This window comes from Furipterus horrens, unplaced genomic scaffold (assembly GCF_987537825.1).
Source record: "Furipterus horrens unplaced genomic scaffold, mFurHor1.1.pri manual_scaffold_8, whole genome shotgun sequence".
NCBI lineage: Eukaryota > Metazoa > Chordata > Mammalia > Chiroptera > Furipteridae > Furipterus > Furipterus horrens.
This window is the reverse complement of record NW_028327178.1, coordinates 5,052,268-5,073,271: the sequence shown is the minus strand read 5'-3', so window position 1 is coordinate 5,073,271 and position 21,004 is coordinate 5,052,268. Positions and strand designations below refer to the sequence as shown.

At 49.9% G+C, this 21,004-nt stretch overlaps 1 protein-coding gene across 1 annotated transcript in view; it reads right to left on the bottom strand.

Moving 5' to 3' along the window:
* Nucleotides 1-620: 620 nt before the first annotated feature.
* TMX3 (thioredoxin related transmembrane protein 3) overlaps nucleotides 621-21,004 on the bottom strand; it is a 32,792-nt gene continuing 12,408 nt past the window's right edge. Inside the window, exons 6-16 of the mRNA XM_090285399.1 lie at nucleotides 19,953-20,033; nucleotides 17,926-18,025; nucleotides 17,183-17,260; nucleotides 13,468-13,534; nucleotides 12,436-12,534; nucleotides 7,788-7,845; nucleotides 7,568-7,621; nucleotides 6,716-6,772; nucleotides 3,863-3,992; nucleotides 2,575-2,643; nucleotides 621-1,239 (exon numbers count right to left, since the gene is read on the bottom strand). Of these exons, the coding sequence (XP_090141525.1) occupies nucleotides 1,018-1,239; nucleotides 2,575-2,643; nucleotides 3,863-3,992; nucleotides 6,716-6,772; nucleotides 7,568-7,621; nucleotides 7,788-7,845; nucleotides 12,436-12,534; nucleotides 13,468-13,534; nucleotides 17,183-17,260; nucleotides 17,926-18,025; nucleotides 19,953-20,033 (1,015 nt within the window). The 3' untranslated portion in view covers nucleotides 621-1,017. The remainder of the gene's footprint in view (nucleotides 1,240-2,574; nucleotides 2,644-3,862; nucleotides 3,993-6,715; nucleotides 6,773-7,567; nucleotides 7,622-7,787; nucleotides 7,846-12,435; nucleotides 12,535-13,467; nucleotides 13,535-17,182; nucleotides 17,261-17,925; nucleotides 18,026-19,952; nucleotides 20,034-21,004) is intronic.

Genomic DNA, 21,004 nt, shown 5'->3' with positions numbered 1-21,004 from the left:
TGCCAGGCCGAGCGCTTTGGTCACTGCCCAGGCTCTGCTGGCAGGCCCCTGTGCCCCTCATTACTCCTTATGAACACAGATGCGCCCGTAACATCACAGAGCAGATGTATGCCGATAAATTTTCTACATGTGTGTGTGTGCATACGCACACACCCATATGCCCATTAGAGAAGCTGCCACAAAGTTACCATGCCGTAAACATAAACTATGATACATATTACAGGGGCTATTTATCAAAGGACAGTTTTAGAAGAGATTCGCAACGTAGAAAACAGGGGAATAAAGCAGGCTGATCTGGCCAAAGTGGGGCAGGAATGACAACGGCCTCCCCTGCCTGCTAGCAGGGTCCCCGCGCTGCATCTGAAATCCCTGCTCCAAGTACACCTGGCTATGTTGCAAGGACGAAACATAAGACTATTTCTGCCACTACACAGGCCAACATGGACTTTCTATAATGCAACTAAGTGTAAAGTTAAAAAGTAACGTTTCCTCTCCTTTAAAAAATAACAAAATAAAATTGCTATGCTATATAAAACCAAATTTTTAAAATTTCATTATCTTAATTTGATCTGTGGAAGGTTATTAGTTCTCCTTAAAGTGCCTACATTGTAGAGACTTCATTTTGTCCATATAAATTTTATTCAAAATGTAAGAGGAGAATGATGGAAGGGGGGGGAGCACTGTTTTCTCTACCAAACATGTTTCCTCTGCCTGCCTGGCCAACTCACAGTATCCTACCCAGGCGTCTCACTTCTGGCACCGAACGCTCCGACGGAGACACGTGCACGGAGAACCGACCCGTGGTAACACCTAGGAGGTGAACTTCAGGGGAGTATTTTTTGTTCTAGACGAACATTTCCTCTCTCCGCTCCAAACAGCTCCCCATTTACAAAGAACTACTTTAATCCATGCAGTTGATATTAGCAAAATACAAATAACTCGTCCTCTGTAGCGGTCATGATTGAATGTCTAATCCAATAAATAGACTCTGCAGTAACGTGAACCCCTAGGGCAGTCTCAGTCCGTCTTCTTCTCCAGCACGTCCTTGGGCTCCGGCCCGGCAGGCACGGCCTCGGCCGCGCCCTGGCCCTCCGCTCCGCCCGCGGCCACCTCGTAGCGCTCCTCCGCGTAGCCGCCGTCGGGGTCCGCCGTGTAGATGCCGTAGCACATGATGCTGATGACGCCCAGGGGCAGGCCGAAGAGGAAGCAGCCCATGACTGGGGAGCTCTTGAACACAGACTGCGGAGAGAGGCGGGGAGAGGCGGGCGGCTCAGCGCGGGGCGGCAGGACGGGCCGCAGACACACGGGCCTTGTCCCGGCTGCGCCCCGCCCGCTCGCGGCGCTGTCTGCGCGGGGGCCAGCGCGTCAGAGACAGGGTGAGACAGGGGTTTCATACGCTGTGTGTGTGCACACGTGTGTGTGCGTGTAAACAGCCACTGGCCGTACACACAGGCCCCGAACGCTCTGCAGCCCTTCCCAGGGACGTCTCCATCCCTCACATGAACCACGCGGGGCTCCGCGCGCGCCGACCCGTGTGCCTGCGTGGAGTCGCGCCCGGGGCCGCAGGAGTGCTCCCCGCGCGCGCTGGCCACGTACCACGAAGGCATGCACGTTCTCCCCCCATGACGTGTACCTAGCTGGTCAGTGGGGAAGCCACGCTAACTCGGTAACTTCCCTCAGTCCACAGGCTGCCCCCTCGGCTCCCAGAACAGGAAAAGCGATTTCCCTGGGTAGGGCTTTCATGACAGTACACCCCACGGGCTGTGACTTAACTCCTGCGGTGCACGGGGACCGACGCGGGGCGCGCAGGTCACTGTGGGCGGGGAGCACAGAGGCAGGTGCCGGCGGCGGAGCGTGAGCAGGACTGAGCCCGGGGCAGCGCCCAGCGCACGGGGGGAGCGGCAGGAAGCCCGGGGCGGCCCCGGCAGCGCCGCAGACCGAGCGGGGGGCATCAGAGACGCCCGGGGCTCCGCTGTGCAGCCCAGGGAAGGGGCTCACGGCGCTGGCGCCCAGTGAGGGGCAGCAAGTGGCAGGCAGGACGGCCCCCGGGAAGGGCTGACGCCAGTCGTGCTGGTGCCGACAGGAAGGAGAGAGGGTCGCCGATAAACCGGAGGGCGCAGGGCGCAGGGTCAGGAACACGCACTTCCCACCAGCGGCAGGCCAGCTGCGACTCCGACGACTGCTTTGGGGCAGAGGGGATGGAAATACCCACGGGGGGCACCAGCCGGGACAGTGGGAAAGGTTTCCGAGCATTCTCGGCAGGAAGGGCTCCGACCCGAGGACAGGAGGGGACAGACCAGGAGAGAGACAGAAAGCCGCCTGGAGTCAGGTTGTGACGTTAACTGACCCAGAATTCCAGGTGCTCACGAATCGTAAGGAAAGGAAGAATCAGAGAAACAATTCCCACCCGGTGATCACGATTTCTTAACATAAATACACTTGTTCTTACCTTGCAAATTAAAAACCTATTTTTATCCAATCCTTTCAAACCTCAGATTCTACCCTAGTTAGACATAAAGAACCAATATAGCTATCTATATATTGCCAATTAGTAATGAAATTAGACAAACTTACCATGATAGTAGATTTGGCATCAAACGCCATTCTCTTCAATCTCTGCAAAATGCTATCACCTCCTTGGGCCTTAAATGGAACAGGAAAAGACAGTTACGGCGTTAATTTAAGTACTATTACTTCCATCTTTCTGTCACATCATCTCAACCACCTGCTGGTCCAGGGTCGGGGACAGGCTGCAAGCAGCACGTGGAAGGGCCCGATGGGGCTCCCCCGCACCCTGGGTGGACACTCACTCCCCGGGGAAGCGTGTCCCCAGAGCCCACGCCGGTCCAGGTGGCGCAGCCTGAGCTGCCCACCCTGCTCAGCCCTAGATGCTGCATGTGTGCCTGCTACTGTGCACACAGAGCCTCCCCGAGGATGAAGCTCAAAAAAAAAAAAAAAAAGAAAAAGAAACAAAACGCTGGAAGCCAGAGATGGAAAAGTCCCTGGTGACAGTCGATGAAATGCCTGCACCCAGCCGTCCCAAAGTCCGCCCCAGTCCTGGAGGTTCTCGGCGACCTGAGCCGTGAGACCTCCGTGCCGACCAACGGTCTGAGCCGGGTTTCCCTCACCCGCAAAGAGCAGGGCTCTCACGCACACGCAGGTGCTACTTTCACCAGCGTAAGACCCCTACTCTGTGATTTCCAAAGCAGCAATCCTTGTCACGCCGGGAGCCAACCTCCACACACAGTCTGCGGACAGTGGAGCAAGGGCCACAAGAGGACTCGCCTTCGCGGAGGCTCCGCTTCCGCCTGCTGAAGCAGACCGGGGCGTCACGGGCCCCTGCCACGAGTGGCGGCAGTCTAAAAGCACCGCGGGGAGATTTACAGAAAAGAGGAGGAAGGCAAACTGCCGTTCCTTATTTCTGAGGACTGTTTTACGGGATCTGGAAGCCTCCCCTGTGGCTCTGAGTCTCAGCACAGTCCCGCTTCTCTAGGAGCCCTGGTCTCAGTCACAGGCGTCCTCGGAAACCAGTCTCGGCAACTCCACCCGACCGGACCCTGGACTCCGGGGCGGGCTGGGCACCAGGGGAGGTCGCGCCAGGGCAGCTCTGCGCCCCGCGGACGTGAGCATCCCTGCACCCAGCTCTGCTGCCAGGGGCCCCTCCCAGTCCTTGCGACAGCCCAGAATGCCTCTGCCACAAAGGAACCTGCTAGGGGTCCCCAACGTGGGAGAAACGAGGCATGGAGGGGCGGCCGGCCCCACGCCCCGGCGGAGGCTGACTCTCCCTTCCAGAACCACGAGGCAAGGGCTCCTTCTGCGCCCCGCCGCCCGGCGCCCGCTGAAATGCAAGGGAACAGCGTACCTCCACGGTGCCGTCCAGAACGCCGTGGATGAACTGGACCATGTCCTCTGTGTTCTTAATCTGTCTGTCGAGTAGGAAGTATTGCTGGTTTGAGGTATTCAGTACAACTACAGTCGGGACTTCCAATTCACTGCGAATAGAAAAATAAAGAAATCAGAGCACACGTTACGCGCACAGATGAACACTGATACTTCGTTACATTACATATCAGTAACTATAATTACAAAGAGAGGGAGCGACAAGGAAGCTCGGCCTCCTTGGGCCTGCATGAAGAAAACCTCAAATGTGCACCTATTTTAAAAGACAGCTACATTAAGAGTCTGTGAAAAACAGTCTAACATACTCTATAAGCCAGCTGAGTTCTCACAATTAAAGGATGAAAATTAGTATGTACGAAGTATCAGTTTCTGGGTACTATTGCTCCTCGCTGTTGGGCAACCCCCCCCCCCCCCAACCTCGGGGAAATGGCATGCAGGGAGCTGGACACAGAGAGCGGCTTTCCCGTAGCTGGTGTTTTAAGCTTGATGCTTTTAATACATGAATGCATAGGAGGTGTAGGGGGTACCTATCTTGCTACAGAATCCCACGAAAAAGCTCCAGGTGAAGCATTCAGCGCAGCACCCTGCACGTCTCACACACGTTCAGTAAGCACCGCTCCAAGTTCTCTGAACTCCCAGGACCCCGTGGCACGGGGCGGGGCCCAGCACATGGGCAGAGGAGCCTGTGGGAAGCTATTTCAGGCATCGATACCTATAAACCCCCCCTTATCTGTCCATACTAGCGCTGCAGTAGTTAAGAGCCCCTGGAGCAGGAGGAGCTGACTGAGAACTGGCCCCTACCTCGCTCATTGGCAGCCTTTGGCACGTTATTTAACTCCTCTGAGTTTCTTCTAAGAAATCTGAATGGCCTTACCCACAGAAAATGGAGATCAGAGTAGTGCTTACACCTTCCAGAGCTACTCCGAAAGTCAGAACACACACACTGCCCACTCCGTACAGGCTCGGCCACAGCCGAATGCTCAGTAAGGACTTGCAATTACTGTTAAATAGCCATCCCTACATGCCTTCTCTCTCCTCTCAAAAAGAAAAAAATCCCAAAAATATGAATAAAAATAAAAAAATAACATCACAAACTACAAAGAAGGGATTGGCGGTAGATATTGTTGTTCTCCGCCCATAACTGAGCTCAGAAATGCTCCTACCTCACCATGCACATTAGAAACACTGCGAAGGAACATCTATCTACCTCTGCATGTCCTGGGAATTATCCGGGGTCGGGCAAGTGCTCATTGGACCCCACTGCTTCAGGCGCCTGCAAACACTGTTTAACGGAACCAATATACTGGCTTGCCTAGAAAGCTGTTACGAGAAATGGCAGTATCGAAGTCCCTAATATATATATATATATATGTGTATGTGTGTTTAACATACATATGTATTAAATATCGTATTCAAAATGTATTTCTATTACAGAGTATCACCCTTTATGAAACAATACTGCACGGCAGTTTATCTTTGGTTCCTACAAGGTCGACAACACCCCTTTAGGCAAGTTATTTTACAGGCAATGAGACATGCAAACAGCGTTTTTTTTTCTTCTCTCTTTCGTGTTATTAAAAATTCAGGGCCCAATTTTTCAAGTACATTTAATAATAGTATAGATTCTTTATTTTATTTTCCTTTGTCTTGATTTCTTCATTACATATTATCCTGGCATTTTGCATCTCTGGTAAACCCTCTCAAATTGGGATAAGGATAATAAGTTGACTATAAATGAAAACAACTTACTACTGTGCAATTTTAGGCTTTTCATTGAAAACTGTGAAGGCCCCTTTGAGTATGTAAGTCTGGTTTTTATTTGGAAAACGGAAGACGACCCCGACGCCCTGCGTCAATGCGTAAATGAGGGCATCTGCTCCCTCCGAGCTGCTGAGCACAGCGAGAGAAGAGCAGCGCTCGGCGCCCGTCCCTGCCGCCCCTGGACAGGCGCGCCTGCCCGCAGGGAGCTTGCCCCATCTTCACGCCGGGGTTCGTCCAAGCCGCACCCCGCTCCCGAGCAGCCAGTCCGCGGCCGCCTCAGCGTGCCCTGTGCGCTGCCTGGAACAGCCCCACTGCACTCGCCACTCGGCTGGGTGGTGGTGGTGGCGGTGGCGGTGGCGGTGTGTGTGTCTCTGACTCTCTCTCTCTCTCTCTCTCTCTGTTTCCAGAACCCTCCACCACACAGGCCTTTTCTGGGATAATCCTGCAGCCTTACCCAGAGTACTCTCAGCGTTTGAAGACAGAGACTCTAAGTCACTCATTTCTTTGTAGCAACAGTGGCAAACGCAGGACCGAGCACGTTCTTAGTTGGGATGTCCTAACTCGGTACAGGTGTGGCAAATGACCCTAGCATCAACCTCACGAAGTGACAAATCGGAACTTGACATCATAAATGTAATCGATGAAATCTGCATATTTTTCCTGTAACGTTATTTTAGTCTGTTGAAATAAATTCTTCTAGGATAGCAATTAATTCTTGGATATTAAAAATTTTCTACTTAAACTCAAACATTAAAACTGAACTTAAGGTAAGGTGCGTATGAAACAAAAACTACAAAATTTATGAGTTTCTGAACATCTCTTCAAAATAATATAATTAACTGAACGTGGACACATTCTTTTAGTGTAGAACAATATGAAAGTTGTAAATATAGATTTAGTAACTGAAATAATACATTTAACGGCAGAATGTCCGGATCATACACACACCAAACGTTTGCTCTTTTCAGCTATCAGTCCTTCTGTCTGTCTCAGACACAAATTTTAAAAAACTGATAGAATTGATAGTGAAGTCATTTAGTCATTTAGCACTTACTCCATCAGCAAGGCATTTATATAGTCACTCCCATCCATATGTCCAAACTGAAAATCCCTAGCCAACAGCAAGCAAAGGGAAAAAAAAAGAGAAAGAAAGCAATATTTAATGTAAAAACAGAACTGAACTTGGTAAGCATGTAAACACTAAACATTTTATATACAAAGCACACACAAAAATTGTAGAAGAGGGTATATTCTTACAGGTTTTGAGATACAAATACACATAAATAAAGTTAAACAAATTCTAAGATAGTTCTACTTTGTCCATATGTATTTAAAATGCAGGGCAATATAAGCTTTTCTAACTCAAACATGTTTAAGGAAAATTACACTCTCTATAGTAGAACTGCTGAGCAGCTGTGTTCTATGTAACAGGAGAAATACAAGTATATATCATCAATACATCATTAGAAGAGTCAATAAAAAGGGAATAGTAATTAGATAATAAAACACATTTATATTGGCTGTCTCGTGGGTCAGAAACAAACAATACTTAAGCACACGGCAAAAAGATCTGATTTCTGCGTTCCGTTACTCTCTGAGCCCCGTCACAAGCACCAACGTCTATCTGACTTGCGATCGCTCATGTGACTTCATCTCAAATGTATGAGCGTATGTGCAGACGTACACATCTTACCACAAACTTTCCCCAAATCCCATCAAGAAGCATGTATAATGCGCATCTGTTGATGGGACATTTCACCAAACGTCAAGCCCAGACAAGCCGTACAGAAATCCACGTCAGCTCCTGAACCATCTTGGAAAGCCCGAACCACTACGACTTTCGATTTACTGCGTTACAACACAGGTAAACGAAAACAAGGGGACTGTCCAGGGTGCCGGCACCTACCTGTGGAACTGATCTCTGTACTCTCTAGCCACCTCCTGAATAATTGACTTCAATCTGCAGAAGAAGAAATAAAAAAAGAATATTTCATTTTTTTCACTTGAAAAATATGTTAATTATAATATCTGTTGCAGTAAAAGATACCATATTAAGTTTATCTGAAGCCATGTAAAGTCTGAATTAGGTGATATTTGAAGCTTAAAACTATTTCAAGGCACTATACCTGGTATGTTCAACTGATGTATTTTTCTCATCAATAACTGCAATAGCCACAAGCTTTCCTGAAATTAAGAATGACATATCTAAATTCAATAACCCTTATTATACAAACTTTTCAGTTATTACTGTAACTGTGAATCAAGAATTAGTGAACATTGCTTCTAGAATTCAACTCCAACAATCTTACATGTTATACTCAGCAGAGAAAAGCAGTGAGTCAGCTCCAAGCAGTAAGGTCCCCATCAACTCCCATCCTCAAAATGTAAATGACAGCGAATATTTAACTATTCTTATACAAAAATTGTATTCTTTCACATATCCACAAAATGATTAAAGTAAATGGTTTGTCAAAAGCAAAAACCATAGGAAATAAGTTGGCAAACACATTTACTATTCATTTCTGTGGTTCTAAAATAGTGGTATAGACTTCCGGTCAAGATGGAGGCATAGGCAGACATGCTTCATCTCCTTGCACAACTAAAAAGAAATTACAATTAAATTTCAAAAAAAAATTTTTTTAAAGTAAAATAACAGCTAGAACTGCCAGGAAATCGAACTGTATGGCAGCCCGCCAACCAAGGACTTAATGAAGCCACGTTCATCCACACGGGTAGGAGGGGTGGAGATGAGGGGACAGGACAGAGAGGCAAAAAGACACACTGTGGCGTGGGGAGGCAGTGGTCCCACATTCAAGTCTGGTGGGTAACAATTGGGAGGGATACCTTGGGAGCGAGGAAGTCCAGCCCCAGGCAAGACCGCAGAGCCCAGGGTTCAAGGGCCAGGAAGATAAATCATCATAAATTCTGGCTGTAAAACCAGTGGGAGTTGGGGCAGCAGAAGAAACTGCCAGATTTTAGGAAAACTCCACTTAAAGGCCCTGCATGGACTCAAATATATGCAAACCCGCCCACTCTGGGATTCACCACAAGAGCATCAACTGGAAGGGCACCGCTGCATACGGGGAGTGGGTGAAGAGACTAGAAACGGGGTGAGTGCTTGGAAAACCTCCAAAAGCCAGGCAGTGGCACTGTCCCCTCTCTGAGACCTTCCCCTACAAGAGCCACAGAACAGTGAAGTGGGTTGCCCCACCCTGGCAATTACCTAAGCCTCTGCCCCACACAGTTTACAGGTGCCTTTTACAGGAGTCAAAGCAGCTCTACCTAATGCACAGAAACAAACACAAGGAGGCTGTCAAATTGAGGAGGCAAAGAAACATGGCCCAAATGAAAGGAATGAACCAAACCCCAGAAAAAGAACTAAATGAAATGGAGCTAGCCAACCTATCAGATGCAGAGTTCAAAACACTGGTGATCAGGATGCTCAGAGAATTCACTGAGTACGGCAACAACATAAAAAAGACCCAGGAAAAATGAAGGTTATAATAAATGAAATAAAGAAAAATCTATAAGGAACCAACAGTGGAGATGAAGCTGGGATCCAAATCAGTGAGTAGAAACATAAGGAAGAAAAAAGCATTCAAGCAGAACAGCAAGAAGAAAAAATCATTTAGAAAACGACGTTAGTATAAGGAGCCTCTGGGACATCTCCAAATGTACCAACATCTGAATCACAGGGGTGCCAGAAGAGAAGAGGAAGAGCAAGAAATTTAAAACTTATTTGAAAAAATAATGAAAGAAAACATCTCTAATTTGGCAAAGGAACTAGACATACAAGTCCAGGGAGCAAAGAGTCCCAAACAAGCTAGACCCAAAGAGGCCCACACCAAGGCACATCATAATTAAAATGCCAGACATTAAAGATAAAGAGAGAATCTTAAAAGCAGCAAGAAAAAAGTAGAGAGTTACCTACAAAGGAGTTCCCATAAGCCTGTCAGCTGATTCTTCAAAAGAAACTTTGCAGGTGAGAAGGGACTGGCAGGAAATATTCAAAATGGTGAAAAGCAAGGACCTTCAACCAAGATTACTCTATCCAGCAAAGTTATCATTTAGAACGGAAGGGCAGATAAAGTGCTTCCCAGACAAAGTGAAGCTAAAGGAGTTCATCATCACCAAGCCCTTATTATATGAAAGGTTAAAGGAACTTGTTTAAGAAAAAGAATATCAAAACTATGAACAGCAAAAAGGCAACAAATTCTCAACTATCAACAATTGAATCAAACAAACAAAAACTAAGCAACCAACCAGAAAAGGAAGAGAATCATAGGTAAGGAGATCACATGGAGGGTTGTCAGTGGGGAGGGAAAGGGGGAGAATGGGGAAAAGGTGCAGGGACCAAGAAGCGTAACTGGTAGAAACAGAACAGTCAGGGGGAAATCAAGAACAGTAAAGGAAATGGAGAAGCCGAAGAACTTACATGCATGACCCATGGACGAACTAAGGGAGGTGGATTGCTGGAGGGAAGGGGGAAGGACCGGAACAACTGTGATAACCTATTAAAAACACTTAAAAAGGGTATGCAGTAAGAGAGTAGTTTTTACACTGCTGTTCCCTTTGGTACCATCAGTCGCTACTTGCCACTGATCACACGTACAGTAAGACTGACTCATGGTTACATAACCCCACACAGGACACGAGTCAGTCACCCCTGATGTCCTCCAGGAGGCCGGCGTGGCCACAGTGTGTGTCCTGTGCCAGGCCAGGAGAACAACGGTGACGTCCTGTCACCTATTCGCTGTGGGACTCCACCTCAGGGAACTTCACTTACGTTAGAAAGCAGCATCCCTCTCGGAGCTACTGGGAGACGTAACTGAGATGGCGTGCACTGAAGTATGGGGACAGTGTCCGCCTCAGGGGAGGCGCAGAAATGTGGGCCGAGATCTGCAACCTCCCAGCATCATCCCCACATCCTAACGTCCCTTCCCTGATTCCACACCCCTCCCATGTGTCTTTCACGCCACACAATCTGGCCTCTTCACCCTCAGCCGGAAGTCAGTTCACAACGACTCTTCCCTCTCCTGAAACTGCACTATTCAATGCCCTGCTTCTGTTGTGCGTCTGTAACTCTCAGGCACTTCAAGAGCGTTTTCTTCTTCTTTTTCAGAACGCCTACGCACCCGGAGCCCCTTCCCCAGGCAACGAAGGCAGTCGTCACGGGTGAGTCTCACCGTCCCGAGCACACGCCCCGGGACGCAGTGAGCAGCAGAGACTGCTCTGCAGGGGCGGAAGGCAGTCTGGCAGGGAAGATGATCCCACGAACCCGTGCGATTCGGTCAGAGGAGCTCCGAAGGGAGGGATGTGCTTTACAGAGTTCCGGAGTCCACGGCTGTGGTCAGAGGGGCTCAGCAAAAGCCTTTTCCTAAGGAAGCAGCGCCTGGTCTCAGGCGGACGCGCGGCACGGGTTAGCTCCACAGCCCCGTGCGAAGGAAACAGGGTGCGTGGGGGTACCTGGCCGCGCGGTGCACAGGCTCTTCCGCACACCGACACCCAGCGCGGCCGGGGACGGGAGGCGGGGGAACGACGTGAGGGCCACAGACGCAGGCGGGAGCCAGAACAGGCAGCCCCGGAGCTCCCGAGAAAGACACAGTGTCCGAAGCCACCGAGATTCAGCAGTCGGTGTGGGGCCCGTGTGGGAGGCAGCCAGGCCGGGTGACAGAATGGCCGAGTCGGGCCCGACACCGACGAGGGCGGTTGTGGCGACACACCACGGGGACCGTGGCTGCCACGGCAGCTTCGTTCCAAGGAATCTGGAGAACAAGCTGTCTGAGCGGAGCCGCGGTGGCCCATCACCTGCAGGTCTCGCTGGCTCCCAGGATGACCACACAGAAAGCCAAGTGACTGCGCTCCTGCACCCCCTCCCTCCCTGCACAGCATCCCCGTGAACCCCAACTCCGAGCCCCCTCTGGAAGCCAAAGCAACGGCAGACACGCCTCGAGACAGGACGCCAAAGGGCAGGCAGGCTCAAGAGTCAGAGCCAGTGAGCGCGCAGACAGAGCTTCGGACCACGGCAGGCCCACTGAACGCTCCTAACGTGGGTTCCTAGTCACATTCAGGAGCAGGGAGTCAGGAGGAAACTCCGCGCCCATTATTTAAGAAATACGAAGCGTTCGGTTTTCCCTTTCTATCACCGCAACTGTCCTTCCATCCCACTCACTGTAAAGTTATGGAGGGGAACAAATGTGGCAACAGTGACCACGATTTCTTTCTCGTTTGTAACTTGTGATAAATTCACACAACACTTCCTCCTAAAACTTACACTGTTAGCTTCCTATAATTTGTGTACGACCCATCTAAGAGATCACATAGGTAGCTTTTCACAGCTTCCATTTCTGCGTCTATATTTACTGCTGTGCCTATCCTTGCCAATCCTGTACCTTCAAGACACCAGGCCAGTCGGGGACCCGTATTTCCCTCACAAGTTAAAGCAGGCTTTGAAGGCGGGATGAGTTCTATTCAGCTCCTATTACAAAGATGAGCTTCCTGGCTGGCCATCTTCCCCGTTTCCTTATTATCCAGGCTCCCTTTCCTGCTGCTCTCAGCTCTACCAGTAAGTCCTCTCTAGCTAAGCTCTGATCCACAAAGTTACGTGCTTCGATATTAATGTATATTCTCGTAAGTGAGAAGCGATATTCAGGTCTAAAGCAGAAATGAAATCATGAAATAGAACTTAAAATGCATTTGCTACAGGATCAGATTTAAGTGCTCAATCAACGAGAAATTCTATAGAGTGACAGAGAATTGTGTGTATGTTTGTACCAGTGTCTCCAAGTTCATACAAGAGGAAGCCGTCCACAGTCAGATAATTCTGGAACCTCTCCCTGTTGATCCAAGACGACAAGTCACCGTCCTTGTACTCTTAAAAACAAAAAAATAGTCGATCATTATAGAGTCAACATGCCTTTAAACGTTTGCGTGTTCTATTCGAACCGTATGTATAAAACACCGGGATCATGATCGTAACTTCCTCAGTTCCATTTTCGGGGCGCATCTGAGGCAAACGCACAGGAGCACAGAGGCCTCGCGACAGGCGACTCTGCACTGCGAGTTTCTACGCTGCCCCGCGGGCGCCGGGCAGGCAGTGAGGGAGGAGGTACCTGACGACGCCCAGGGACGACTGAGCACCGTTCGGTGCTGCAACGGCACGCGGTCACCCGGACGGGAGCAGCCCGCTCTCTACAGCGGCTGCGACGAAGCGCTCGTAACGGAAGGGCATCGGCCCTGCTTCCCACACGCCCGCAAAGGAGAGCACGCGCTGAAGCAAACGCAGCGAAGGGCCTGGCCACTGCCTAGCCTGGGTGATGGGCAGGCCTCGAGGGGTTTCTTACTCCAGCAGCCTCTTTACTGTTATATGATTAAAACAATAAAGCTATTTAAAAAAGCAGCCTGATACTGGCTTCCAGGAAGAAATGCTGAACGGGGTGCTTCTGTGCAGGAGGGGGAGACAAAGGTTGGGAAGGAGACACCGGTGTCACCATCTTTAATGATGTTTTATTTCTTCACATTTGTGTGTGTCTGCAAAGTACTTTTTAAAAATTTATTTTGCAATATTTTAAAGTAACACATAGAAATTGCACAGGGTTCACCTCTCAAAAGCAAATGACCTGACCACGAAAACCCCCCAAAAACCCGAAACAAAAACATAAGAGGAAGAACTGCAGTTGCAGGCAGAGAAAAGCGCGCCAGTCAGGGAACTGACGGGCGCTGGGAGCAGCCGTTCCGCTCGCGAAGGTGTCATCACCGCGGCGTCCCAGATGAGACCCCGCGCCTCGGCCCAGCGCTGGGACTCACCGTCATAGACGAAGTAGGTTCCGTCCTTGAACACGAGGACGGCGGGCCTCTCTCTCAGCGTCACGTACTGCAAAGATCAGACATGTGAGTGATCTGACCGCCTACAATTTTTCAGCTGGTAGCTATGGTTTCAAAATGATTGAAGGGTACCAGAAAAACCAAACCCAACAATGACAACATCGTTACCAAGAGTTAAAAAGAGAACGCAGAGTCCCGGGTTCACGCGAGGACTGGGTCTGAGCTCCCGGCACCCACCCTCTCACAGGTGCCCCACTCCCTACGTGAGGGCGGCGGGACATCCGCAGACGCGACCCCAGACCAGGTGTCCCGGCAGGGAGAGGCCGAGGGCAGGGCCTGCGGTGTCCACCAGCACCTGCGCGCCCGCATCCTTCCCCACCACGCCAGGGCCCTGCGGCAAGGCCGTCGCCTTCCCCGGGAAGTCAGCTTCCTCCTCTGAAGACGGAGGATGCGGAGCCCCCACCCCGCCAGGGAGTTGGGGGTATCGGCTAACTGAGAGCAGGCTGAGACTGTCAGGTGCGTTACAGACGGAGCCTCTATGGTGGTTAACGGGGGGCGCATTCAGGAGGTGGCTGCTTCCTGCCCCTGCGCTGGGGTTACCTCCCGACAGGAATGTACAGAAGGGAAAGCAGTACCCGAGCAGCCGAGACGTACGCTGGGTGTTACATGAGTGCGCTAACACCGAAGGTGACAAACACACACGGAAATCAGCAGGTAACTAATAAAATAACAACAAAACCAGAAGAGCTGCTGCGCAAAGATCAGAAGGGGACAGGGCATCTGGGGGACACTGGAGGGCCCGGCCCCGCTCCTGCTGAGGAACGGCGCCCCTCCGTGACAACAGCGCTCGGAAGGGCAGGGCAGGGCGCTCGGGCCAGCCCCTGCCGGCATGCACGCCTGCACCCGACTCTGCGCAGCCCCCCTAGGACGTGCTGACACTCGGCCGTGCTCACAGAGGACGTCCCGGGTGGCAGCACAGAAACGCGGCAGAGGAGGTGAGACCGGCCACTCCCAGTCTCTGAGCCCCACTCCTCCCCGCGCCCTCGGACTCTCGACCTCCTGTGACAGTGACTGTCTGCAGGGCAACCTCACTCCTCGTCCTTAAATGCCCCGGAGTCAGAAGCAGCCTTAATTCCTCTTTATACCCCTTATTACCCGTACTGAGGTTTTCATAAACACCCGCTGGGAGGCTAAGGCAGCCCTGCCTGACCACACGTTAAAATTCAAAATAGGGCAAGAACACGAAAGCATGAGCTTTGTCCTTATCTGGGAGTTACGCGTGGAAATAAAAAGCCTCATGTTATTCTGAAATAACTATTACTCCCTCCGGCCATCCTTAGCAGCTGCATGCTCGGAACTGAAAAAGACACGACAAATGCTGATATTTGCAGGAATTATTAAAGAAAGCTGAAAAATGACTGGCTGAGAAGGCTAGTAATAAAAATAACACTTAATAACCGAGAAGTCTGCCCCCGAGCAGGCGCTGCGGCCCCAGGGCCGCGGGTCCGACGGGATCGTTCCACGGGGACCGACATGGAGCGCGCCCGGTGGCACCGCGCCTGGAGCGCAGTGAGCCCTCTCGCGCTCTCCCAGAGAAGCTTCGTGGAGGTGGGCCGTGCCAAGTTCTCTCTAACACTAAGGTGGTCGTCACGGCATTTAAGGGGACAAAGGTCTATTAAAAGTTCCAGCTCTAGTCCATTCTAGGCCTTTATGCCACATTAAGATACCCCAAGACATTCCAAACCAGTGGCTCCTAAGCTGCTGAGGCATCGGTTTTAGAATCTGCCAGCAACTGTAGCTCACCTCCCATCCTACCTTCCCCTCCCCATCAAAGGTAAGCGCACACGCACGCAGTACGGCCGGGTGGCTTCTGAGGCCAAACTAGTGCCCCCAAGTCGGTGTAAGCCAACCAGAAACGGCCGGGGTTCCCCAGGGACTCAACATCATTTCAGAATACAGTTGTAAGGTAAACGTCTGTGTACGTAAGACAGGAAGCATCAAACACACACTTCGGGTAACTCTGCAACTTCCTTAAAACAAAATATTTAAAATTAAAATACATTAAACAGCACGTGATGAAATGTGCAGGATGGTGTGCCTTTGTGAGAAGGAACGGCCCCGATTTTCACACCTCACTCCGACTACGAAGGGGCAGCGGCCTGGACCCCTCCCATGCCCCCCTCAGTGGTGGCCAGACCTCCCAGGACCCCCCTCAGTAGGACGGGGCTGACGGGAAGGCTGCGTCCGCAGCTTCAAGGTCTCACCTGTACTCTCTCAACAGACCCCAACGAGGCGCCCGTCCCACTGCCCTGGGGCTGTTTCTCTGAAGCCACCGACCGCCAGGCGGACAAACGCCCCTGTCCTCGTCCGATCGCTCTGCAAGGACCTTGTGCACAGGCCACCCCTGCCTCCTGGCGGGCCCTGGCCGCTGCCCTGTGCTGCCCTCTGACCCTGGGCCCCTTATTTCCTTACACCTGCACCCAGAGCTTGAGGAGTTCGCGGACAGCCTTGACTCTAGACCCCTCTACCCAACTGCGCCCTTGAGGTTGTGCTTGGATGTCTAATATGCGGAATCCAATGAAAACAAACAGCTCAGAGCTGCTGACCACACCCCACCCCCTTCTGCCGCGGCCCCCAGCTCCTAAAAACACCATCTACCCAGGCATTCAAACCAAAACCTGAGAGCCACCCTGGGGCCTCCCCTCTCCCGCCAGATGAGCAACCTCACACACTTCTGTTCCCAAAGCACGAGGGCTCTTTCGCTTCCCCCCAAGGCCCCCACCGCCCGAGCCCAGACCCCTGTGTTCCTCCAGGGCCCACCTGCGCCCCGGATCTGCTCCATCCCCACCCACCGCGCCCTGTGCTCAGCACAGAGGGGTGTCCCTGACGGACGTCTGAGAGCAAGCCCTGCAGCCCCTGCGCCGACCACACAACCTCGGCCACCAGCGGCAAGTGCCCCGGGGCCCCCACCTCCCCGCTGCTTCCTCCCCGGGGCGCTGAAACACCAGGGGCCTACCGCTCAGTTCCTGGGCACCTGCAGGACCTGTCCCTGCTTCTGTTCACTCTGACCACAGGTCTCTGCATGGCGCCTTCCGTCGTCAAAGTCCCAGTTCAGATAGTTCCTTTTCAGAGACATTTCTTGACCAATGAACCTACAGCAGCTCTCCCCCTCTCAATGTCCCCGCAATTACACTGCTCCTTTATTTTTTTATAGCAGTTAACGATATCCTGTTTGTAGATTTGTTTACTAAGGTTCACCATCGCAGCCTGAAGGCCTCACAGAGGACCTCGCTGCAACACTCGAGTTAAGGCCACTTCCTCGCCCCGGACAACGGGAGCTCCATCCTGTCAGGGCCCGATGGCCGGCCTGCCCCCAGCCCAGGGCTTACACCGGGCACGGCACACCGGCAGAGGAGAAATAAATCCACCACTTAAAAACCAGCTGAGGGTCCGGATACCACCTCTCGCTAGTGCTATTATTTTAAAGAGAAAAAAAGCCCTAATGTGATAATAATGACAATCCCTAAATGCCACCAATCTAGTGGTATTTGCTTCCTAACAATAAGCAATCTGGTACCAGGAGGACAGCGTGATCAGGTTTACCATTTCCGCACAAATCACAGTTCATAAATCTTATCGATAAAATCAAGTAATTGAAAAATTAACATTTTTATTAAAATCGCATTTCAAACGTTACCTCAGGAGCCACGTCCTCTGACGCAGAGTAGAAGTACGTGTAGACAATTAATTCTGAAGCAGAGTCTATGTACTTCTCCTGTGAACATACAAACCAAAGAAGCGACTTTAAAATGTTACATCGTCATAAGTTCACCATGAAACGATCAGAGCCAGGCTGTGTCCCTCTCAGCGGCTGTCGCCACAGTTTGCTACCTTACATCCTTCTGTGCGAAAAGGGGGAACAGAAACCAATGAACCAACTGTCTTTGGCCCGAGACCACAGCACGTAAGCGTGTTTCTGCTCCTCCACATAAGAGTCCATTAAACAAAAGTTCAATTCATTCATATTAATTTAACGTGATGATTATAGGAAGAGAAGTGTGCGTGTCCACATGGACACATACGTGTATGAAATAATGTAAGACAATGATCTTTTTGCCTTTAAAACATTTATACTCAACATGTACTCTGTAGCCTCAAAGGTTCAAAATGCTGAAAAACGTAGCCAGATCAATAACGGAAGGAAGAAACACCAAGGCAGGCAGCATCTGCCCACCTCTTGCCCACCTTGGTTTCATGAACACAAACACTACAGAGGATATATAAGCAAGTATCTTTATTGAGAAAATACTTGGATTGAACTGAAGCATTTCCAACAAGAGTGAAGTAACTTTGAGCTTTTGGTGAAGTTTTGACTACACAGAACATCACATTATATAATACGTTTGTCTATTTGGATTAAAAAATACAATCATTTGATACCTTCAAGGGTGACTCTCCACCTATGTAAACAAAGAACACACGGTGCCTTTTCCGCACGTGCTCAAACATCTGCGGACTTGGCAGTGGCCGGATCAGCGCCCTGTCAGGGAGACACGCAGACAGAAAGTGAGCCTGTGTCTGAACCGAAGACAGAACAAGTCGGTCCTATTTACGTGGCAGTTTATTACGTCTAAAGTCGCCAAGTTTAAGTGCTGTATTAAGTGCATTTAAGCATACCACTCAATACACAGGAATAAAACTGTATCTTAGGACCGCTATTACTCCCATGTGTAGCACCCACAATTTCACCTACCAGTTTAACAATTAAGTTTAAAAGGCATCCCTTTAGAGACTACCAACGTAGACAATACTTTGAGAGGCAACAGCATTTATTTAGTCCTCAGCAAACACAAAACAATCCACATGAGAACTGTTTTTTTTTAAAAAGATCATTCACACAAACACCCTGTGAAATACTATCCCAGGAGCTTATGAAACTGTATTAAGAACATTTACACCTTATGCTGTCCATTTAAATACTATATAGCGTTAAAATAGCCCACTGAGGTTAAAATCTAAAATTTTTCATAAGTACCTATTTTATAAGTATGGTAGTAGGAAGGGTACCTAAGAAATGCAAAAGGAGAAGACAAAATGGTACCAAGACTTTACTGTATAAGCCTATTTCAAAGCCAACAAGACCTAAGAAATAAATCACATCAAAGGTTATTACAAAACATATGACTTACAAACTATTAAAAAATTAAATGAAGAGGCAGCCTTCCATACACCTGGCTGTATTATCGGATCTGCGACTCCACCAGCTCGGCAGAGAGCGAGGCCCACTCGGCCAAGGCAGGCGCGCGTGCAGAAGGCGCGGCCCCGCGGCCCCATCGCAGCGCTCCCCGCTGCCCATTTCCCTTCCTAATTGGCTGGGAGGTGATGCAACCCCAGCGGTGACTCTTGAAATTCCGTTTGCAGTCAAGTCACCTCTGGTTACATCAGGAGAAGCCCTTCTTAAGCTTCAGCTAAGACTCATTAAAAAATGACCACAACAGACTGATCTAAATCACGGGGGAATAAAGGACAACTTACTAGCAACCACCTCATATACTGTAACATTATCTCATAATTTATTTTTTCGCAAAGCAAACAGACAATGAAACATGCAATCACTGTAAAAACACCGAAGCTTTGCAAACGCTGACTTAAAAAGATCATTCCTAATCCTGTGGCTTATCCTCAAGGAATTGAAGCCAGAGGATGACGCCAGCCAGCAAAGCCGTCCCACCGTTCCAGTTCCCCTTGAAGCTACTCAAGGCTATCACCACAGTACATCCTGCCGGGCCCCGAAGCAGGGGCCTGTTCTCTTCAGAAAGGTGCGCAGCACACGGTAAGAACCGTGGACGCCAGTGCTCCTCCCTCCCCAGCCAGACGCAGATTAGGGAACAAACCACTGCCTGCAGGCCGGCAGGCGATGCTCCTGCACGTGGGCTGCAGCAGGCAGCCCGCGCCGCGATGCCCGCCCGCCGCACAGAGCAGCCTGTGACCGGTCAGCCGAAGTGTTTAGCGACACCTAACAGGCATCTTCCGTTATCCCAGGCCAGGGGCTAAAAGCCCCAGCCTTTCGGAACAACAGCATGGGGGAGTTTCTCTTAAAAAACTCTACAATTAGGTAACAATAAAAACAAACTGATGTAAACCAGGTAGTACAAAAGCAAAAATAAATAAAAATTAATATTCACAAAGATGTTAGAAGTAGTCAATTTTTAAGATTGTATTAAAAATTGGGGGAAATATTCTTCCATGCAGTAAATTTAAATGTGAGGGTAACGAGTCTGTAATACAAATCATGAACCCCCTTTTCATTAAAGGATCTCTGCATATGCTACACAACCCTATTTTCTCTCAGAAATACAGACACACATTTTATCCAGGTTAAGTCCTTTAATAATGATCTGCAAAAACACATTTAATTTTTAAATAACAGTATCATATAATAAAGGCCTTTCCTAGTAAAAACTTACCCAGATACTCTGTGAGCAAACTCAATAATATCATCTTTTGTTCGTGGTCCTCTATAATTATATGCGAGGTCCCCCTTTAATCTTAAAAATAAAGAACAAAGAAAAAAGCTTGGATTATTTCAGCTGTTTCACTATTTAATGCTAATCGCAACTGTTTGATAAAATTACAGTAAATAAAATAGTAAATGCCGAGATTTCAAGGAAATAGTATAATCACATAAAATACAGTAGACAGCTGGCTTCAGGGAATCAGCAACTCAAAATATAAAGAAAAACACGGTGTTTTCTTAAAATTACATGAAAATAACTTGCTCAGTATTTGATAGCTGCACGGTGTCTACGCTTCCTAAGTAATGAGCCATCTACACGTGCGTGGTCAGGACCTGGTCAAGCCGCTGTCACTCTCGCTCCCCTCCCTCTTAAGCAGCAAGTAGCAGGTCAGGGAATGAAAACGACTCGCTAGCGGCCGAACGAACGGTCAGCGCTGCGACACCACAGTAACTCGGCAGACGCGTGCGTGTCAGAGGGAGACAACGCGGAACGCCACCTCTTCTAGAGCCAGATGCTTCTCTCAAAGCCTACCGACGACTATGGGCCCAGCTGAGGTTGTGTAAAAAACTGTGAAGCCCAACAGAAGATCCATAATTAAACCGAGAACAGAAAGGATGGTTTACCCCACGTAAGAGAGCGAAGGAGCTTCAGCAAACGTGTGAACAGTGGGGCAAGTGGGAGGGCAGCACACACCTCCCCAGCGTGAGCAAAGGAAGGACGTGGGTGAAAGTCCTGAGAAACGCAGTGAGATGAGTATGAAATGAGCTCTTTAAGAGCATCACACCATCTCCTCCAGCTCGTCGTCATCGTCGTCGTCGTCGGCAGCCGTCCGTCTCGAGAGACGATGGTGTAGCTTCTTAAGAGTCTATCTGCACCGCCGAGAATGGCTGTGCAGTCCGACTCGGGAGTGACACGGTATCTGTCTCCTCCCGTGTTGAATCGACATCTTACGATGACGCTGGAGTGTCCTCTCCAGTGAAGCTGAAGCTACAGAGCCTGGG